Raw genomic sequence first — 21,032 nt, 5'->3', positions numbered from 1 at the left:
CAAAGACCCAGATTTTCCTTATCTAAGTTATTTGACAAAATTCAAAGAATATGCACTTTCAATGCCCGCATAACATCCAGTTATTGACTCGTTTAGTTTCTGCATAATTTATGCATGCCGTCTTCGTTAGTGAATGGACAATCAGATAGGTACAATGTTTTTTCACAAAAGGCTGCAAAAGCATGTTTTATTCCAAACGAAAATAAACATAAAAACGGTGTATCTCAATAGCATCCTATCCTATTATTCAATCGGGATATAGGACGTCGCACATTTATACACCCGCCGGACAGGAATCGTAACCGTATCAACTAGAGGCGCTCAGTATTTTTTGTATGAAACTTCATACTGCAACGCACATTATCCGCACCGTAAGGTTTGCGATTGACAGTGCGCGAAAGGCGATACGGTGTTGATCCCTTTTCGAGTTGATTAGTCTGCTATGACCTTATGTTTAATTTGATTTGAATCCCCTACGCGCGAACCACAAGGCCAATTCTAAATCATATTCTAAATTCAACGCGCCCCCCTAGTTTTAAGTCAACCCTATACAGAAATAGGATCTAATACAGCCTATTACTCCACACCAACGGCTTGCTTCTTAAGATGTTCGCACATCGTTGCAGAAGGTAGTAGATGGAAGGACTGGCTTCTCGCTTCTCTGCTGTTGGGCGCAGTGGTGGGCGGCTGGGCGGCTCTTCGGGCCGGGCGCGCCAGCCGCTCGCAGGTGCAGCGCATGCTGCGCGACATGGAGCAGCTGAAGAAGGCTGAGATGGCGCTGGATGACATGCAGAAGGAGCTGGAGAGGGCTAGACAGGAGCAGGTAAGCTTGAAGTATTTAGCTGAGACCAATAGCTTGCGTCCCAAGGGCAGCAATCAGCTCGAGACGTCGACGCAGCTTTAAGGACATCCAGGAGCAGGTATCTACAGTCACCTTTAAAAATTGTGGCTATTTTACTGCCGAAAGACTCATTCTCTCACGCTAAGCTGGAGCTTGAAGACCTACGATGACTCCAACATCAAGATCTATCGTTGGCTATCATATGCTGGTCTTTCGCAGTCCATCTGCTGTAAGTTCTTCAATCGAGATGGTTTCGATGACCCTGACGTCACACTGAAGAGCCGCCTGGTGCTTCAAACATGGTTACTATTGAGCCTCGCCTCTAAGGACTGACTCCTCGCTTCTCTGTTGCTGGGCTGTGCTGGGCGGCTCTTCGGGCCGGGCGCGCCAGCCGCTCGCAGGTGCAGCGCATGCTGCGCGACATGGAGCAGCTGAAGAAGGCTGAGATGGCGCTGGATGACATGCAGAAGGAGCTGGAGAGAGCCAGGCAGGAGCAGGTGAGCTTACAACGTGTTACAACGAAACAACAGCTTGCAAACGCAGCACTTCTCCCACAGGTGACACTAGATGACGCTTGAAGATACGAGACGGCCCTCGATGACATGCAGAAGGAGCTGGAGAGAGCCAGGCAAGAGCAGGTAAGCTTGAAGTATGGCGAGGCCAACTGCTTGTGTCCCAAAGGTAACCATCAGCTCTAGATGTCGACGCAGCTTTGGAGGACATTCAGGAGTAGGTATCTACTGCATCTACTGTCTACCTTTGAAAACTGTGGTTGTTTTACTGTTGGAAGACTGATTCTCTCACGCTGAGCTGGAGCATGAAGATTTAAGACAACTCCAACATCACATTTGTTGTTGTGTGTAATGTAGCAGTAAACAACATAGATAATACTGTCGTAACTGATATTAAGATTTTATTGAAATTGCTCCTTTCGTTTACAGGAAAACGTGAATACTGAAAAGAAGAATCTTGAGAAAAAACTACGAGAGGCCGGTGACACTCCGCTGTTGAACTCCACTTCTTCAGACCTGGAGGTGTCGCAGCTCAAAGCCGAAATCGAGGTAAAAAAGACATTTTCCTTTCCCCCTTCCCTCCGGACATCTGAGGCGGTCAGACGTGTGTCACAGTAATCTTTATTTGTTAAAATTAATTTTTAAACGAAAAATAATACACAAAAATCCGCATACAATAATAGGAGCTCATAACTGCGACGGAGCTCCGTGTACAACAGACGCCACACGTGAGTGTTACCTACTATTCACTACGCACTCGATACGAGCGGGGGTCTGGTTACGGTGGACGGAAAGCGGTGTTGTACCAAAGCGTCGCGACCGTCCAACTTAAGTTGAGCTCCGCCGACTGTCCTTTCACTTCGCTCCTACTAAGCGCTGTTGCCCTGGTACTTTTGAGTTTGGCTTTGTACGCATCTACATCATGCCGCTACGTCACTCCCCCCCTGCGCCGACCTCCCAGCACATAGATGCCCGGGCGCCGCTCGCGCAGCCGAGCTCGGCAGCCGGCGGAGAGCTTCGCAAGGAACTTTCGGCATCGCAACTGCAACAGAGCTCATCAGATGCTGAAGGTACTAAGTCGGAAGACATGTCATGCAAATCCTCGGGGATAACGCAGCGGCAGAAGCGCAAGAGGAGAAGTACAATGGATATACAGCTAGCTAATTTTATGTCCGAGATGAGAGGTATGTTCGCAGACCTAAAAAAGCAACAGGAGTCAAAGATGGATAAACTCTGTGCAACGTTTCAAGAAATAAAAAATCAAAACACAGAAATAAAGACGTCTATAGAATTCCTCACATCCAAATATGACTCTCTTTTGGAGGAAGTCAACGATTTGAAGAAGGAAAAGTCACAAAATCTTGCACAAATTCAGTCACTGGAAAACAGATTAGAGAATTTTGAAAGAAATGCTCGATCTACTTGTCTGGAAATAAAAAATCTACCGGTTAGTAAACCTGAGACTAAGGCAAACCTAATGGACACAGTGACCAAGATAGGTTCTGTTCTTAATTTTGACATTCAGAAAAATGACATACGAGACATCTTCCGCATCAACACTAGAAATCCTGAAAACAAAACTTTGATCGTGGAATTAACCAGCGTCATCACTAAAGACAGCATACTTAAAGCTTACAAACAATATAACAGAGGACCCAATAGACTGAATACGGAACATTTAAATATTGGCGGATCCCCAAAACCAATTTTCATATCGGAGAATCTTACAGCTAAGATGAAACGACTTTTCTACACTGCACGAGTCTTCGCGAGCAGTAACGGATATAAATATTGTTGGTCGTCAAATGGCAAAATATTTATTAGAGAGAAAGATGGGTCTCCATATTACATGATCAAAGATGAATTAGACTTGAAGAAGCTTGAAAGATTGCTATGACTATATACTTGTATGCTAGCTTATGTAATGTCTATTCTTATTCTATTCGATGTTATTTCTTGTAGTAATATTGAGACGTTGCTCAGATTCATTATTATTATTGCTTTGTCATACTTCATATCCAATTGCCATTCATATAATACACACACTCAATTCAATGAACTTTATAGTAATTTTACAACACACAAACACATCATATTGATTACTAATGCAAGTGCAATTTTTATTGTTCTACTGCTGCTTTTGGTCTCTGTCCTTTCATGTTTCATAAGATTAATCTTTCTGTTGGGATTTTGCACTTATGTCAATAAACTAAGTTCGTGTATGCTCGTAATTTTTGCCATGCACATTAATGGATGAGCACCTAAGAATAATTTCGGAAATAGATAAGGTGTCTGTCGCTAAATCATACATATGTTCCCCTGAAAATTCTACAGCATACATAGCAAACACGGAGCTAAACTTGAAGATATTTCATATAAACATAAGAAGCATCGGTAATTCCGTTAATTTTGAAAATCTTTTGCTTTTAATAGATCGTACTAAACTAGACCTAGATATAATAATTTTATCTGAATGCTGGCTGAGTAAGTGTCCCCATCTCCCAACGCTTCCAGATTATCAGACCTATAAAACCAGCCATTTAAATCAGAATGACGGTATAGTGGTGTACATAAGGGACAATATCAATGCCAAAGTGAGTGAACCAATTGTGGTTGATGCTAATTGCTTAAAATTGGAGTTATCTTCGGGTATAGCGATCCTTGCTGTGTATCGCTCGCCGTCTTTCAGAAATATTGATAACTTTATTAATTCAATGGATACCTTACTGCTTTCACTACGTCACTTCAAAAATATAGCTTTAGTTGGGGACCTCAATATAAATATCTCTTCAGATAGTCCAGATCCAAACACCAACTTGTATTTGAACCTAATGGCATCTCATTCTATGTTACCAGCTCACCTCTTCCCCACCCGTAATAATAACTGCCTTGATCATCTAATCCTCAAAAGCGACAAACCGGCTGTTACGCTAGTATTAGACTCAACATTTACGGATCACTCTCCTCTTGTATTCTCATGTCAGTTGGATTGCAAAGTTGGACAAACTACAAAAATCACTTCCAAACGTATTGATATACCAGCTTGTGTGAAAGAGATTGAAAACCAAGATTTCTCTGTTGTTCTAAAATGTTACGACGCCGAAAATGCTTCTAATACTCTTGTTCAACAATTATCAAGTATAATAGTAGCCAATACTAAAACCGCTATTCTACCGAGCAGAAAACGTATTAATAAACCCTGGATCACGCCGGGCTTACTTCGATGTATTCGTCACAGGGACAAACTTTATCGTAACACCAAAAAACAACCAAATAATGAGATCTTAAATGTTATTTATAAACGCTACAAAAACTTTTGTAATAATTTGCTCAAAAAAATTAAAAGGGAATATGAACGTTCACAATTCGAAAAACACAAGAAAAATCCAAAGCAGCTGTGGAATCTTATTAAAAACATCTCAAATTTACAGCAGAGAACTTCACATTCAGACGAACTCATATCCAGTTATGATAGTCCGCAGACAGCTGTTGACTCGATTAATTGTTTCTTTGCAAGCGTGGGTAAAGATTTGGCACATAATTTATTATCCAGTTTTCCTAATGCATCTCTTCACAGTTCCATCGAACCCGATAATCCTATGCCGGACTCTATGGTTTTACTAGGTACTGACAATGCGGAAATTGAGGATATTATTTTGGGGCTAAAACTAAACTGCGCAAAAGGATGGGATGGTATTCCGACCTCCTTGATTAAGGAGGCGAGACATATCCTTATCCCGGTCTTGAAACACGTGTTTAACCTTTGTCTCTCTTCCGGTACTTTTCCGACTGCTTTTAAGAAGGCACTAGTTCATCCTATATACAAGGCTGGGGACAGATGTAGTGTCAATAATTATAGGCCCATATCAGTTTTACCTGTCCTTTCAAAAATTTTGGAAAAAATATTGAACAGAAAACTAATACAGTACCTAAATCATAAAAATATTCTATCCTCAAATCAATTCGGCTTTAGATCAGGTAAATCAACAGAGGACGCCGTTCTAAATTTAACTAGTACAATTGTTAATAATTTAAATCAAAAGTCGACTTCACTATGTATTTTTCTCGATCTTACAAAGGCTTTTGACACTGTGTCTGTCCCCCTGCTTCTGTCTAAGCTTCATCGGATTGGCATTCGTGGTGTGGTGCTCGATATCTTTAGGAGCTACCTTAGTGATCGGTCGCAGTGCGTCGCGGTTGGCGAATTTCAAAGTGATAGTCAATCAATCACCTACGGTGTACCCCAGGGCAGCGTCTTGGGGCCAACCTTGTTTCTTATTTATATCAATGATCTTTGCCAACTAAGCCTGCCAAACTGCAAGATTATAACTTATGCCGACGACACCGCGATTGTTACACATGGAAGAAGTTGGCAGGAAACTCGCTTTTTTGCAGAATCCGCTCTAAATAGTGTAATGTCTTGGCTGTCTCGTAACTTGCTAACATTGAACTTAGGAAAAACTAAATTTATCACTTTTTCTCCTAGGCTTTCGTCTCAACCGGACTCTTCATTTAACCTTATTGCTCATACTTGTAATATGATCCCAAATAATTCATGTGCTTGTGTCTCAATCTCTCGTACTCAAAACATCAAGTACCTGGGTGTTATAGTAGACAGCACTATGTCTTGGACCGAACACATTGGATCTGTTACGGGAAGAGTTAGAAAACTTATCTTTGTTTTTAGTAAGCTAAGGGTTGGTGCGGATCTTGGTACGCTCAGGATTGCCTACTTTGCTCTTGCCCAGTCAATCATATCATACTGCATCACAGTTTGGGGTGGTTCTGGCAAGACAAAAATTCTTCCGCTTGAGAGAGCCCAAAGGGCTGTCTTGAAGGTGATGGCCTACAAGCCTATCAGATATCCCACCAGGACGATACATGATTTCTGGGAAATTCTTTCAGTACGCAAATTATTTGTTTTAAACGTTGTACTCCGTAAGCACAAGCTTCTTATTTATAGTCCCGCTTTACTGGAAGGCAAAAGAAGAAAGGATAGAATTTGTGACACTGTCATAAGTAGAATTGTATTAGCTAAGCACCATTTTGACTGCATTTCATCTTCTTTATACAACAAAGTAAACGCAGCACTTCACATCTACTCCCTTCCCACTTTCAAATGCAAAATCCTTTTAAGTGAATGGCTTCTTGGTCTTGATTATGACGCAGTAGAAACTTTGATAAAGTAGTGGTAATGGTAAATGTATAATTTGGATAAAATTGGTATCAAAATAGAAATAAATCTAATCATAATGAAACTTGCACTCCCAGCACGAATTTATACACACACACTCACAGTTAGGTACCTACTTCTAAATAATGTGTAAACTTAACTATTTAATTTATATAATAGAAGTTAAAATTAAGCCTAAAATTAAAACAAAAATACTTTTAAGTCTGCAATGTCAGCCTGTATGAGGTGGGCGCTAGCAACTGCGACACAGTCCTTGACTAATGCAGTTGCTAACGCAACAATGTTTGTGCATGTAAGTGTTTTTGTTGCCAATAAAGATTTTATTATTTATTTATTTATTTTACCTGCTAGTACTATCACAGAATAATAATATACTCGTACTTCACAAAGAATAATTTCTTCGCAAAGGTATTTAAAAAAATACTCAATATCGTCAACAATATGGTGCAATTCAGCGGATTAGCCATGCCGGCGTGGCCGCCGCGCGTGTTTTGTTTTCGATGCCTACTCGAGGAGATGAACATGCCATACAGTCAGCGTCAAATATTTCGTGTCTCCCGAAGTAGCTAAAAAGTTCGCAACATGTCTTTGTTTTAGATCGTTTCATCCACGAAGACGCGCCCCACCATTCTTCCGCTAATGTTTGTGTGTTATCGATACACGCTAAATTATCCATGAGGTGCACAGTGCACACGCACACTACAACAATGACGCTCGGATTGCTCGGATCAAACTCCCGGCACCCCGCGTTTATCAAAAATTGGTGGGGCACGTCTTCGTGGATAAAACGATCTATACAATTGGAATAAGGTTGTGTTGTCAACTTTTTGGCCACTTTATGTGTCACGATCTATTTGACGCTGACTGTATCATTGACAGCAGATTGTTTACTCTTTTGTTGAAAAAAGATGCCCTTGGGTTTAGCTTAATTTACCGTCAGTGTACACAAAATGCATCAGTTATCTGGCCAACAGGTTAAGACAAAGCACGGGTCATTGTGATTTGCTCAGTTGATAAACCAATTAACTATAACTAAGTTTTTTTTTCATTATGTTGCATTTTCCTTTTACTGTCAAGGCCCTCAATGTTAATTAGTGGATGTCTCTTTTGAATGAGAACACAATTTGAATTGAGTTGAGGAAAATTCGTCTTTATTATAGACACAATTTAAACTGTTGCTACAAGGAAAATTGTTAAACAGTTCATAAACAGATAACAATGTCAAAATAACAATTTGCGATATACACCTATGTAAAAAAAATATGCAAGATAAGCTTAATCATGGGCCTTAGGCAGTTAGATCACATCTGACAATGGTGGATCACTGGCTTCAATCAAACCCCCCACCAATCTGCATTGGTCTGCGTGAGGAGAAATCCTGTACCCAGCATATAGGCTTACTTTCCTTTGCAAGATACCAGTTATAATGTTTTATAATATGTTCAGCAGTGGATAAGACATAATATGACCTGTGGCTGAAAGAATGAAGATGTCAGCATGACAGGATGACAAATCAGGGATGATATGGATATCCGTAACCGTCACCGAAACTTTCGGATATCTGAAATAAAAAAATATCCGTAACCGTTGCAAAAGTTTCGGATAGTTTCGGATGTAGGCAGTTTAAAATGGTTTTTTTTTGTATAGCATTATATGTAAAGGCATAACAGCTTGATTTACCTTTATAATGCCATTTAGTATACATTTTTATTTTATTATTACTTTCTTTTTATTCGATTTAAAGTGTGCGGCCATGAATGAACCGTGTTAGACAACTATTGCAAATTGCATTCTAAAGCACAGATATCCGTAACCGTAACCGAAACTTTCAGATATCTGAAATAAAAAAATATCCGTAATCGAAACCTACGTACGTATAATATTATTCCTATATCCGTAACCGTATCCATAACTGAAACTACATATCCATAACATCCCTACTACAAATCACTTATAAACCAAATCTGATAATCCTCAGATGCTCCGAGCAGAGCTTCGCCGCGCTGAAGGCGAGTTAGAAGACAGATGTTGGGCCCCACCAGCTGGCTTGCAGCAGTGGTTACAGCTAACCCACGAGGTCGAGAACCGCTCCTACCTCCGCAAGAAGCAGCAGGCGGATATGCAGTTGCAGCAAGCTAGAGAAGCTGTGAGTACAGTACCCTAGACGTTAATAGCACCACCAGCAGACTAGCAAGTCTAACTGCCATCACCACTGCCATTAACTGCTAACAATGGCAGTGGACACAGCTGATGCATAAAGTCGAGAACCGCTTCTACCTCCGCAAGAAGCAGCAGGCGGATATGCAGCTGCAGCAAGCTAGAGAAGCTGTGAGTACAACAGTATAACAGTTTATGGTAACACTAGTAACAATTTACGTAATTGGTCGAGGACTTCGCCTACCTCTTGAAGCAGGAACGGATTCGTGAAGCACCAGGGGACATGCAGCTGTAACAGTCCAGAGAAATAGAGATGGGTTATACTAGGTAAATTTGATACTAGGTGCACCTATTCCAAGTATTTATTAATACTCGATCCAAATACCTGTTCCACCTAGTACGTAGTAATTTAGCATACTTGACGTCGCGTCAAGTATGCTAAATTACTGCGGACTAATCCAAGTAATATGACTTTAAAATACAATTTTCTTTGAAAAGATACAACCGTAGTATGAATGATGCAATTTGAAATTGAATAATAATATAATTCCTCCCTTTTCATACTTCAACAGGCTTTGGACTGTCAACTTAAAAGTTGGCGTATTTAAAAGATATCAATTTCATAAAAATATTTACATACTTTTTTCTTATTTACATGAATATGGTTTGACTACGTTTGTGTGCGTTTGCTTCGTCGCGCTCAAATTTGTTTGGTTAGACAGAGACGGATACGTTCGCACATAAGCTTAGCGAGAAATACTAGGTGCGCGTAATACACGACTACGGATTACGCAATAATAACCTCTATTACTTCCAGGGTAGGGTCGGAAATCGTGTAATTTATAAAATACTAGGTGGATCAAGTATTTTTTTAAATGGAATAGGTGCCGCCTAGTACTGTAAAATACCTAGTGTGTGGATCTGTTCTAGTAAATACGTCTCATCTCTACAGAGAAACCTCTTTGTAGCTTCTCTTTCCCTCTTCCGTGAAAATAGAGTACTAGGAGTTCATAGCATCACAAGCAGTCTATAGCAGTGGTTACAGCTAACCCACGAGGTCGAGAACCGCTCCTACCTCCGCAAGAAGCAGCAGGCGGATATGCAGCTGCAGCAAGCCAGAGAGGCTGTGAGTATATCCTACCTAGTGTAGGTATAAAAGTGTATGCTACTAACACCAGACACCGGCAACAGTAATTGTAAATTACGCACAAGGTCGGAGACTACGTGTAACTATTGAGGCAGGAACGGCTTCCTGAAGCATCAGGGAGACATGCAGGTGTAACAGGCCAGAGAAGCCTCTTTGTAGCCTCTGTCACTCACACAGTCGTAAGTACAGTGTACTAAGAGTCCTTAGTACCACCCGCTGGCTTGCAGCAGTGGCTACAGCTAACCCACGAGGTCGAGAACCGCTCCTACCTCCGCAAGAATCAGCAGGCTGATATGCAGCTACAGCAAGCTAGAGAGGCTGTGAGTACAGTACCCTAGACGTTAATAGCACCACCAGCAGACTAGCAAGTCTAATTGCCATCACCACTGCCATTAACTACTGTCAATGGCAGTGGATACAGCTGATGCATGAGGTCGAGAACCGCTCCTACCTCCGCAAGACGCAGCAGGCTGATATGCAGCTACAGCAAGCTAGAGAGGCTGTGAGTATAGTGTTCTGTTTGGCGACATCTTAAGAGTTTCCCAGTAGTTTTGAGATTCTCACGAATTTGAGATCCACTACCCCATTATCAGTCATGGGTCATGCTAACAGAGCCGATCAGTTGTTTTTTAAGATGTTCTAGGAAAATCAATAACCAGTCTAGAGAACATAGAATTTATCAGAAGCAACTTTTTGAAAATCGACTAATTATTCTGATATTTTTTTCTTCTAGTTCACAATAGATAAACGATTTGGCATATTGCTAAATTGAACTTTTCAAGGTCTAGGTCATTCTGATGCTCAAAGCTTGTAACATTTTGTACAAGTTAAAGTGAAAAACATGCTTTCTATTAAAACCAACTGATCATATTATTAACATTTATATGTAATACTTTATAAACAAATTCCACTGATTAATCAACTATGCCTTGATTTCTTTCAGTGCGAGAAACTCCGCAAGAAGCGATCGAGTCTTGTCGGCGCGTTCGTTTCGACGCACGGCAAATCGATCGACGACGTAGACAAATCCATTGTCGAAGCGCGCACCGCTCTCAACGAAGTCACTCAGGAACTACAGGTAATGAACAAGAATATTTTGAGTGCGTATCCATATTTATACTGAGCTTGTGACACAATATCATCATCAGTAGGTTATTTAGTCCAATGCAGGAGCACGATAACGACCTTTTTAAGTTACCAGAGGCAAATGGAGGATTACACTGGCCAGATGGACTAGGGAAACCTGATGTTCGCATACTTGGCCCTTAATTATTCGCACTAATAGAGTAATTTAGTCTACGCGCTACTCACCATAAAAGTGTTCGCACAATGGTCGAGTACAGTTTACAAACGGTCGTAAATGTTTTTTAATGAACTCGACTAAATCTATCAGTTCTGACTCGTTTAGCCAATGGTAGAGTGAGTGGTGAGGGATACTAAAGCCCGGTCCGTGAGAACGTAGAATTTTGTCCAATGACCCCTAACTACCCATCCTTATCGCTCGCGCGTAATTATATTGCTGTCGCGACTGTGCGACGGGCGGCCGCAGTGAGTGTGCGAGCGCGATAGCAACATAATTACGCGCGAGCGATAAGGATGGGTAGCTTGGGGTCATTGGACAAAATTCTACGTGCTCACGGACCAGACTATACTCTCAAAGGTGGTCCTATTCTATTTTTATTCACACGGCTAATAACTGACAACAGAAGTAATGTTATTTTGTAATTTCCAGGAGAGAATGCACAGGTGGAAACAGATCGAGCGGCTGTGCGGCTTCAACATCATCAAGAACAACGGGCTGCAACACTTGGAAACTGCCCTCTACAGGAATATTAACGGTCGGCTTGGCGGTAGAGGTTAGTTCACTATTAACAGACAACTGAAGTAAAATTTAATTTAACACAAGCCATTAAAGTTTATTTTTTGATAAACCTACTACGATACTACACAAATACAACATACATACATAAAAAAAAAGTATTTGATGCATTAGGGTTCAGTTGACCATCCCTTTTCTTTGTCTTCAAATGGTTACGGTAGATATTCAAACATTAAAAGGCCTGATATGCATTGTAAAGAAATAGATATTTACCTGATAAGTTCAGAGTTCAGACCTGATTAGGTATTTATCTGGTAACTTTAGCCATGCTTAGGTATTCACAAAATAACTTCACCCATACTTTGGTAAAACTCAAAAGTGACTGACTGACTGACATAGTGATCTATCAACGCACAGCCTAAACCACTGGACGGATTGGGCTGAAATTTGGCATGCAGGTAGATGTTATGACGTAGGCATCCGCTAAGATAGGATTTTACGAAACTCCACCCCTAAGGGGGTAAAGCTTTGGTATTTACCTGGTACATCCAACCATGCCTAAGATTTAATTCAGCCACGCTTAGTTATTAACCTTGTAACTTTGTTGCAGTGCGTATGAGCAGTTCTCAAGACGACTTAAGCGTGGGCGACGACACGTCACTATGCGGCTCAGGTAACGACCACGACCACGTGGAGTGAGATCAAAGTTTATTGTACCGCCAGCACATCAACCTACTACTAAATTCAAACTTCAATAGATTTTGAACTTTATGTCGAAGAAATAGAGTTCACAATCGAATGAGCAAATTTTCCATTGTAATTCTTACGATTAAGTTTGAAACTTTTTTTGAAAATGTTCACAATCATTGAAGATTGACATTTGTAGGTTGACCAGGCGACTGTACTTCGCTCTTTGAACTTTTATAAACCGGTGAATCGTATCCAGAACAACACGGAACGTAAAAAAACTCACTTTTCTGTAGGACAAACTATCTATCTGACCCAGTTATCAAAAAAAGTAATCCAGTCTCTATTTTAAAATATACAGAATAAGTGTTGAACTTATGAATAGTTATAAAAATGTAATTATATGACAAAAAAACGATTAAGTCTCTGGTTTGTAAATGTTCAAAGTGTAACGATGTTTCTAAAAATCGTAAATAATGACCCTGTGCAGTATTACCACGAGAAAACTTAACTAAAAAGACACTTAAAATTACAACTATGTAGCGTTAGATTTAGTATTTTAGGGAGAAATATGGTGCTTGTCTACTAGGATAATGAAAATTATAATGGCAATTATGAATTGGACCTTATCGTTAAATATTTAGGACATAAAATTGAAAAATACACGTTTTTTCTATCGTGGTAATATTATATCCTTAGAATTTTAGTAACAGTTACCATAACTTTTAATATTGCGGGTAAATGCATACATTTTAAGTTTTCGAGAAGTTTTTAAACGAAAAATATTTTCTTACATTTTTTTGTAAATAACCAATATAATCTATTTTAGCATAAAATGCTGTTTGTGATAAATCTTAGGAATGCATTTACCTCGACATTTATTTTATATAACCTGAGAGCTAGGGTTCAATCGAATAAAATATCTGATGAAATCGGCCTAGGATTAGGTCTTCATAGGACTTCCCGTGCAATATCTACTTTTAGGGCAGTTGCTGATAAAAATCCCAGAAACTTACAAAGACATTATAGTTCGCGCAGCAAGAGTTGAGGCTTGAGGCGATTATTTTTTTTATGCATTTGACCACAATCGCACCTCAATCGCGTATTCTGTTTTGTGGGTTCTCAATTCAATTATTACATCAGTGTGTTCGCCTCAACTTTCGTTGCTCGATCTATAATATTACTGTTACCACAGAATAATAATAAGTACTACGTACAGAAGTTTTACTTCGCCAAGGTATTTAAAAAAATGTATGCTCAATGTCATTAACAATATGGTGTAATTTAGCCTGTCTCAAGAGTCAAGTACCATTTTGTTGACAAACGTCAGTGATCGGCACTGCGCCGAAGCTATAGGGCTGACTTCGGTAAAATGATGTGACGTGAGGTGCCTAACTGCGGAAAATGGCGGAGGAAATACATGATTTAGCATGAATTATCATGAATAATATTAACTACTTATTTACCTCTCAGTGTCTTGAGGCAACTTAAAAAAGTACATTCTGTGTTTTTATTATTATTTAGGCAGTTAAATACTGCACAGTATTTAGTACACCATTTTCTTTATTTTCTTCCATCATACACAAGAATACGCGTGCGTGAGTCAATGTTCGCTCGTATGTGAGGCCTTGTCGAATAGTATCCTGTAGGTGGGCCATCGTGTGTGTTTTGTTTTCGATGTAAACTAGCGGAGATGAACAGGCCTGCTGTTACTTTAAAGCAATATTCTCGGATTCGGATCAGATGCAGAGCGTTATAGCTCTTAAGCCCTGTAAATACGAAATCAAATGCCGATAACCACCTACTTTTACTATGGTATACAAATACGTTACACTAGAATATTTTTTCGGATACAATAAGTTTTGACTCTAGCTCTCACATCGGATTGTTAAATGAAATATGTTTTATACTCTGTGCCAACGGATAGTTTTATATCACTAACATTTCACTATTAGGCAGCTAAAAAATAAAAAAAATAAACACATTTTATCTTTATACAAAGCCAATAAAGAGAATCACATCTTATTTTTATGCAAAACCATCTTAACCATCTATGAGTAGAAGGTAACTTTAAAAACTAAGAAGCAAATATTTTACTTTAATGACGACGTTGACCTTACCGTAGTTTATAAGAAAAAATAATACATTTTATTAGATAATTCGTTTAGTGCTCAAAAAATTAAATCTAAAACTATGAACTCACGATATCGCGCTGTGACTTTGACTAAAAGCTTTTTTATTTTGCGTTTATTCTACGTGTCTTTTGTACGAGCGTAGGACGTGCCAATAAGTTTATGGGTTAATATCGATTCAAGGGAATGAGTCGCTATTGTAAAATAGCTCTTACGGTCATATCAGTTAAGCTGGTTTTGGCATCGGTGATGCTAAAATTAATTCTGGTACAAAATCATGGATATAGATATACAAAACTATATGTACTTAAGTCACCTTATATTTCCTACTTACATATGTAAATAGATTATAGATTTACTTTTAAATAACCCCCTTGTTGGCTCGGTCGAGTAAAAAGAGAAACGTGCTGTATATTTACACAGTAGGTACTTTTTATAACAACAATATTTCTGGGCCCTCGTAGATTTTAGTTATATCGTTGAAATCGGTTTTTAAATTAATGAAGTAATAGTTTAATAATACATACCCCACAGCCAGTGAATTTATGGCCCGCCAGCCTGTAATATCAAAATGAAATGACACTCGTATGAGTCCTTCAGAATCGAGCTATGCCTTCAGAAAACAGATACGAGCGTAAATGAGTTTCTTATTTTTTTGCGTCACCAAATATTTTTGCAGCCCATTATTTTGTACTTAGCTCAAATAGTGACTAAAGCGTTTTAAAGACATAATGTATGTGTGGTCGTCTCATCTATCATACTTCTATTCTTTATTATTTCGTGATACTACTCGGTTAATAACAATATTATCTTTAAACGTAAATTAAACTATGATTAATAGGTGTAGCATTTCAAAACGAATAGATATTTAGTTAGTAGTTTAGTAAAGTTATTCTGAAGATGTAGTAATTTAGCTTAAAAGCCTGTTTCATCACTTATTGATAAAGTCCCTGACAATACACTTATCTGTCAGGTATATACTCCACTTTCTGGCTTTATAAGTCTCGAATAGGGATATTTCACAGTTTGAATAACCTATATCCAACTTTATTTTATTTGTAAGATAGCGTTTTAATATGAAACATTATTAAAACTCCTAAAACTCGTATCACGAAACGAAGCTCCAAATCTCATTCAAATTTAACCAGGTTGAAACCTGTGATTCATGGAATTTCAATATTTAAATTAAATAATCTCACTTTTGAATCTAAAACTTGAGTATAAATTCATATTTGAGTACCGTTTTATGATACGGGCTTAGTGATGACGGAGTGTTTTCTTTCATTTTTTACTAAATTCATTATTTAATTTTTCAAATAAAAATTATTAAACAAAACAACGAGTCACTAGCTAGTTACTGAAGAAAATGACGTTTTTAATACACTTTGTAAACCTAACTCTATCCTGTCCAGTAGTGGCTGTAGTACATTAATAGCATTCGGGTCAAAAACGTAGTTACCAGACTCTGAAGTCATCATCACATATACCTTTTTATTTATTAAAATATCTTATTATACTAGTACGTCATGTTTCATATCGTCATTTTAGAGTTCCTCACAGATCTTGTATAACTTAGTTATTATTATACATTTTTGATGCTACTAATTAAATTAAGTTTGGTCATATTATTTATTTCAGTAGCCCATAAGTCTTGTATGTATTTCTGTTTTATATTCGATTTAATAAATATTTGCGAAATGTTCATTTGATCACAATCGATGGGAAGCTTTCATTTTCAGTGTATTAGAAATGCATTAAATAGTTACTTATTTTTTCTGATCCTCAAAATATGTGGTGTGTATTTTGTATGTAATTTTGAAATGGGTGTTTAAATCAGGTAATGTTTCAGTTTTTATTTAATTTTAAACTTGATATCCAAATAAATAAGTGGTAAGACGAATATGTTTTAAAAGCGGGTGATGAAATAAAATTATATACATGAAAGTTATATGTATATTATGATGTAAAGGCCAATAGAGATAACATTTATAGCACCTCCTTATTTCGTATGCGGACAACATTACACAATATACATTTCGGTAAAAATATATTCGACTTATCACAAGTATACCACAAAAGTTGGAGCCCAAGTCGAAATGCACACGGATTATAATGTGTTTTATTTTTTTCATTTTTTTTTATCTCAAATATAGCAAAAGCATGTATGAAATATACTTTCAGATTTAGCTAATTTTGTATATATTTTTCTATCGGTGTGGGTTTTGTATCCTTGTGCATGTATAGTTATTAACAGAAGCGTTTTTTATTTGTTTTAATGCAATAGAAAACGTTTTACTGGAGCTTCTTGTTATTGTTAATTTTTTTATTTAGATTTTCGCACGTTTTCGCCCCTTTAGTTACCACCAGTTAGTTATCATCGAATTTATTTACTTTTTCACTTCACTTAACTTAATTTACTTTTTCACCAAACCATTGTAAATTGCACATTCGCTCGTAACTATAGTTACAGTAGTTTTTTTTAATTATTAAAATCTCTGGCGTTGAAAAGTTACTGTTTACATGCGTATTTATGTTTTATTAAGCTTATCGAGAAAAATACGAATTATTAAAAATATTCCAAACTACGATATACATATTTAAGCATAAAAAGGCTTTTTGTAACCTTTTTCTCAGCTTTAGAACTAACCATTTCGAGTAATGGCATTCTAACTAAATATTATTATTACATATATTATATACAAAAACATCTAATATTTGCTTATAATTAAAACGGTATGTAAATTAAATACATAAGATATTTTTTACCCCCATTATTACGCGATATTGAACAACCATATCAAATAATATTTTTATATTATTCTTATGCACGTTTGAAAGCTTTTGACGATTGTGATTTTGTTTTATTTTTGCCAACCCCCACTCCCCTTCAGTGTTGCAAGTTTATTTACCATACTAGATTTGCTTTCAGTGTTTTGTATGGCAACACTGTTGCTCTGCTACTGATCAGGTAAGACATTGTAAAATTAGAATGCTTTGTAGTGAAATAATATCTAACAGTAGAATCATTGCTTATAAATATAGATTTATTTATTTTACTTGACTAACACAAAATAGTATTATTTCATACATGCTTTTACTCTAGGATACAGGGAATAAAAAATAAAATTGTAAAAAAAAAACCACCTATTGTGTAACAATGTTACAATATGTCACACTAACTAAGTAGGCTAGCTACATTCTGTATTTTACTAAAGTCTGGTCACGGAGCACGTAGAATTTTGTCCAATGACCCCAAGCTACCTATCCTTATCGCTCGCGCGTAATTATATTGCTGTCGTGACTGTGCGACGGGCGGCAGCAGTGAGTGTGCGAGCGCAACAGCAATATAATTACGCGCGCGCGATAAGGATGGGTAGCTTGGGGTCATTGGACAAAATTCTACGTGCTCAGAGACCGGACTATAGCAATTGTAACTTTGTATAATAGGTACTTAAAAAATGACACCTCTCCAAACAGCTAAAATAAGTTGTATAAGATAATTGTGAACTTAGTTATTTGATTTTGTCACTGTATAATTTGTAATATGTGTTTATTTATACAGTGGCTGACAATTTCGGGTGGCGAGAAGATTCCTCTGGCAGCGAAACCGATGCCCCCCACTACCCCCTTGATTTGAGATTGGCCGAAGCGAGGTAAGCACACTTGACATTGGCGAAATCATGGTTTCCAACATTGCCATTGCAATTAGAAAGACACTTCTCTTTCTAATTCCAATGGCAATGGTTTTGGACAAAATTATGTTTCGTTTGCGTATATTATAGAAACTTTTATAATTATTAGAAATTGCAAACTACCGTGTAATTGTTACCTATGCTAATATTGAAAATACCTAAAACTAAAGATCATTCAATTGATACACCTCCCAATTATAGTTTACACTACCACAACTTCGGGACAACATAACCTGCTGTTATCATTTTACTGACATGAATGAGGGTTTTCGCGAATGAAAAATCCGCCAGATGGCAATACGTAGACGCGAGGTCCAAATGCTGCATGATTGGTTATTTTTGACATGACATTGACAGATATGTCAAAATCCACCAATCACGCAGCAGTCAGACCCCACATCCACGTCCCGCCATCTAGCGGATCTTTCATTCGCGAAAACCCTCATTAAAATCGATCAGGAATTCATCTACTTTTATATTCAAGTTGTCGTCCATTCGTTATTATTCGTTTCATTACTTTTAATGTTTTCTACGTGTAACGGAAGTTTTCTTCCTCCAACAATACCAATGTAAATTGTAATATTTTTCTCTCAAACCTCCAGGCTACAATTAGAAGAGCGTCTAGCTCAAGAGGCGAGAGAGAAGAGGATAGACGATCGACTGGAGAGGAGGCTTGAAGAGAAGAAGGCTTCGATCGAGGAGCTGCGGTCCAAGTGTCTGTACACCGAGTCGCTGAAGGGCTCGGAGGACCGACGGCGCGACCCGGTGCACTTTGTGCTGGGGGGAGACAAGTGAGTACAACATTATAAAGTACTAGTTGTGCCCCGCGGTGTTACCCGGTAAAACGTAGCCTATGTGTTAATCCAGGGTGTCAGCTAACTCCATACCAAATTTTACTAAAATTGCTCCAGCCGTTTAAACGTGATGAAGTAAAGAACACACTCACAAACTTTCGCCTTTATAATATTAGTAAGTATGATGAATGTGGCTTGTAGAAGTCTTAGGTTTTGTCGATTATGTTCTTGATTTTTCGTCAACTCCCTAAGAAAAACAGTAATGAGATACTGTTTGAAAAACAGTATTGAGTCACACTCATTTCATACATTCACTGCCAGACAATCAATAGTTTCTTCTTGAGAACTCATTTAATCCACCTCTTAGCTTCTTAATTCACTCCCAATCGAATCTCGCATTCATCTCAAATTTGAATTTACAAATTAACTCTCGTAAGAGGTGTCTCGAATCAGAAATGAGGAGATCCGCAGGAGAACCAAAGTAACCGACATAGCTCGCAGAATTGCTAAAATCAAGTGGCAGTGGGCGGGGCACATAGCTCGTAGAGACGATGGCCGTTGGGGCAGGAAAGTTCTCGAGTGGCGACCACGGGCTGGAAGACGTAGCGTGGGCAGGCCTCCTACTAGGTGGACCGACGATCTGGTAAAGGTCGCGGGAAGAGCCTGGATGCGGGCAGCGCAGGACCGTTCATTGTGGAAAACTTTGGGGGAGGCCTTTGTCCAGCAGTGGACGTTATTTGGCTGAAACGAACGAACGAAGAGGTGACTGAACAAATATGCTCACATCACGTCCGTCTGGCCAGCGTGAGGAGCAGAGAGGGCCGTCTTCCTGTATACATTTAACACTAAATGACCTGTAGGTCTAGGATGCGCGCCGCGATAAGCAGTTATCGCGCCATTTTATCGACTTTGCCCCATACATTTTGACGTCGATAGGAGTATATCACGGCGCGCATCCTAATTCCTTTTTTTTTTCTGGGAAAAAATGCATTGAATTGCATACCTACCCTGCGGGGACAGGGTAGGTTATTTGGGGCAAAGGCATACCCACTAAAAAGACCCCAGAGCTCCGTCATTCGCCTTAAGTGGGAAGGAACTGTGGGATTCCGGACAAAGCCTTCACTACCACAGTGCATCCTAATTCCTAGCCCAGCTGATGACTATGATTATCTGTTCCACACTACTACTCTACACAATTTTATGCAGCTTACTATTTTATTTATTTTACCAATGGTCCGTGACCCTCACTCGGCATGGGGCACACTGAAAACCAGCGCCGTGGCCTTCGTCACCGTGGGCCACGGCATATGCTGAGTGGGGTCCCGTTGCAGTGGGCATCTTGTTGGTGAATGGGTGGCACTGTTCAGTTTACTCTTGTTTTTATTTTTTCTTCTTCCATTATTATGTGTCACTCTCATGTCTATAATTGCCTGTATTTGTGTGATGTCCATTGTAATAAATGTATCTTTCTTTCTTTCTATTCCAGCGTGAACTGGACAGGCGAGGACCTATCCCGCGCGTCCCACTCCCAATCTCAACCACAACTACGCGCTTCCATGCGTAGCGTGGCCGCGCCGCTGCCGCCGCCGCGCCGCCCGCCGCCCGCCGGCGCCATCGTCCGCTCGCGGAGCACCGACGTCGTCGCCGGGATCGACGAGCCGAGAGCGCCGCCGAGGCACCCGTTTGTGAAGCAGAAGACGCTGGCTGAAGGTGTGTTATAGTGTGTATAGTCCGGTCGCCGAGCACGTAGAATTTCGTCCAACGACCCCAAGCTACCCATCCTTGTCGCTCGCGCGTAATTATATCGCTGTCGCGACTGTGCGACGGGCGGCCGCAGCGAGTGTGTGAGCGCGACAGAAATTCTACGTGCTCGGCGACCGGGCTTTAGATTCAAACAGAGAGCTGCCTGGCCCATCGTCCGCTGGAGAAGCACCAATGTTGTCACTGGGATCGACGAGCCAAAGACGCTTGAAGGTGCGTTTAATTGTTATATCCCTGGTCTACAGCGTTAACTGGGCAGGTAAGGATCTATCCAGCGTGGTCCTGCTGCCATAGTA

At 39.3% G+C, this 21,032-nt stretch overlaps 1 protein-coding gene across 1 annotated transcript in view; it reads left to right on the top strand.

Moving 5' to 3' along the window:
• Window positions 1-18,976, top strand: part of LOC135081120 (stromal interaction molecule homolog) — a 57,643-nt gene extending 38,667 nt beyond the window's left edge. Inside the window, exons 6-13 of the mRNA XM_063975863.1 lie at window positions 630-823; window positions 1,783-1,902; window positions 8,526-8,693; window positions 10,795-10,929; window positions 11,584-11,707; window positions 12,281-12,343; window positions 18,052-18,142; window positions 18,784-18,976. Of these exons, the coding sequence (XP_063831933.1) occupies window positions 630-823; window positions 1,783-1,902; window positions 8,526-8,693; window positions 10,795-10,929; window positions 11,584-11,707; window positions 12,281-12,343; window positions 18,052-18,142; window positions 18,784-18,976 (1,088 nt within the window). The remainder of the gene's footprint in view (window positions 1-629; window positions 824-1,782; window positions 1,903-8,525; window positions 8,694-10,794; window positions 10,930-11,583; window positions 11,708-12,280; window positions 12,344-18,051; window positions 18,143-18,783) is intronic.
• Window positions 18,977-21,032: the final 2,056 nt, after the last annotated feature.

The sequence above is a fragment of the Ostrinia nubilalis genome, chromosome 19 (genome assembly GCF_963855985.1).
Source record: "Ostrinia nubilalis chromosome 19, ilOstNubi1.1, whole genome shotgun sequence".
Classification (NCBI taxonomy): Eukaryota; Metazoa; Arthropoda; class Insecta; order Lepidoptera; family Crambidae; genus Ostrinia; species Ostrinia nubilalis.
This window is presented reverse-complemented; position numbering and strand designations above follow the sequence as displayed.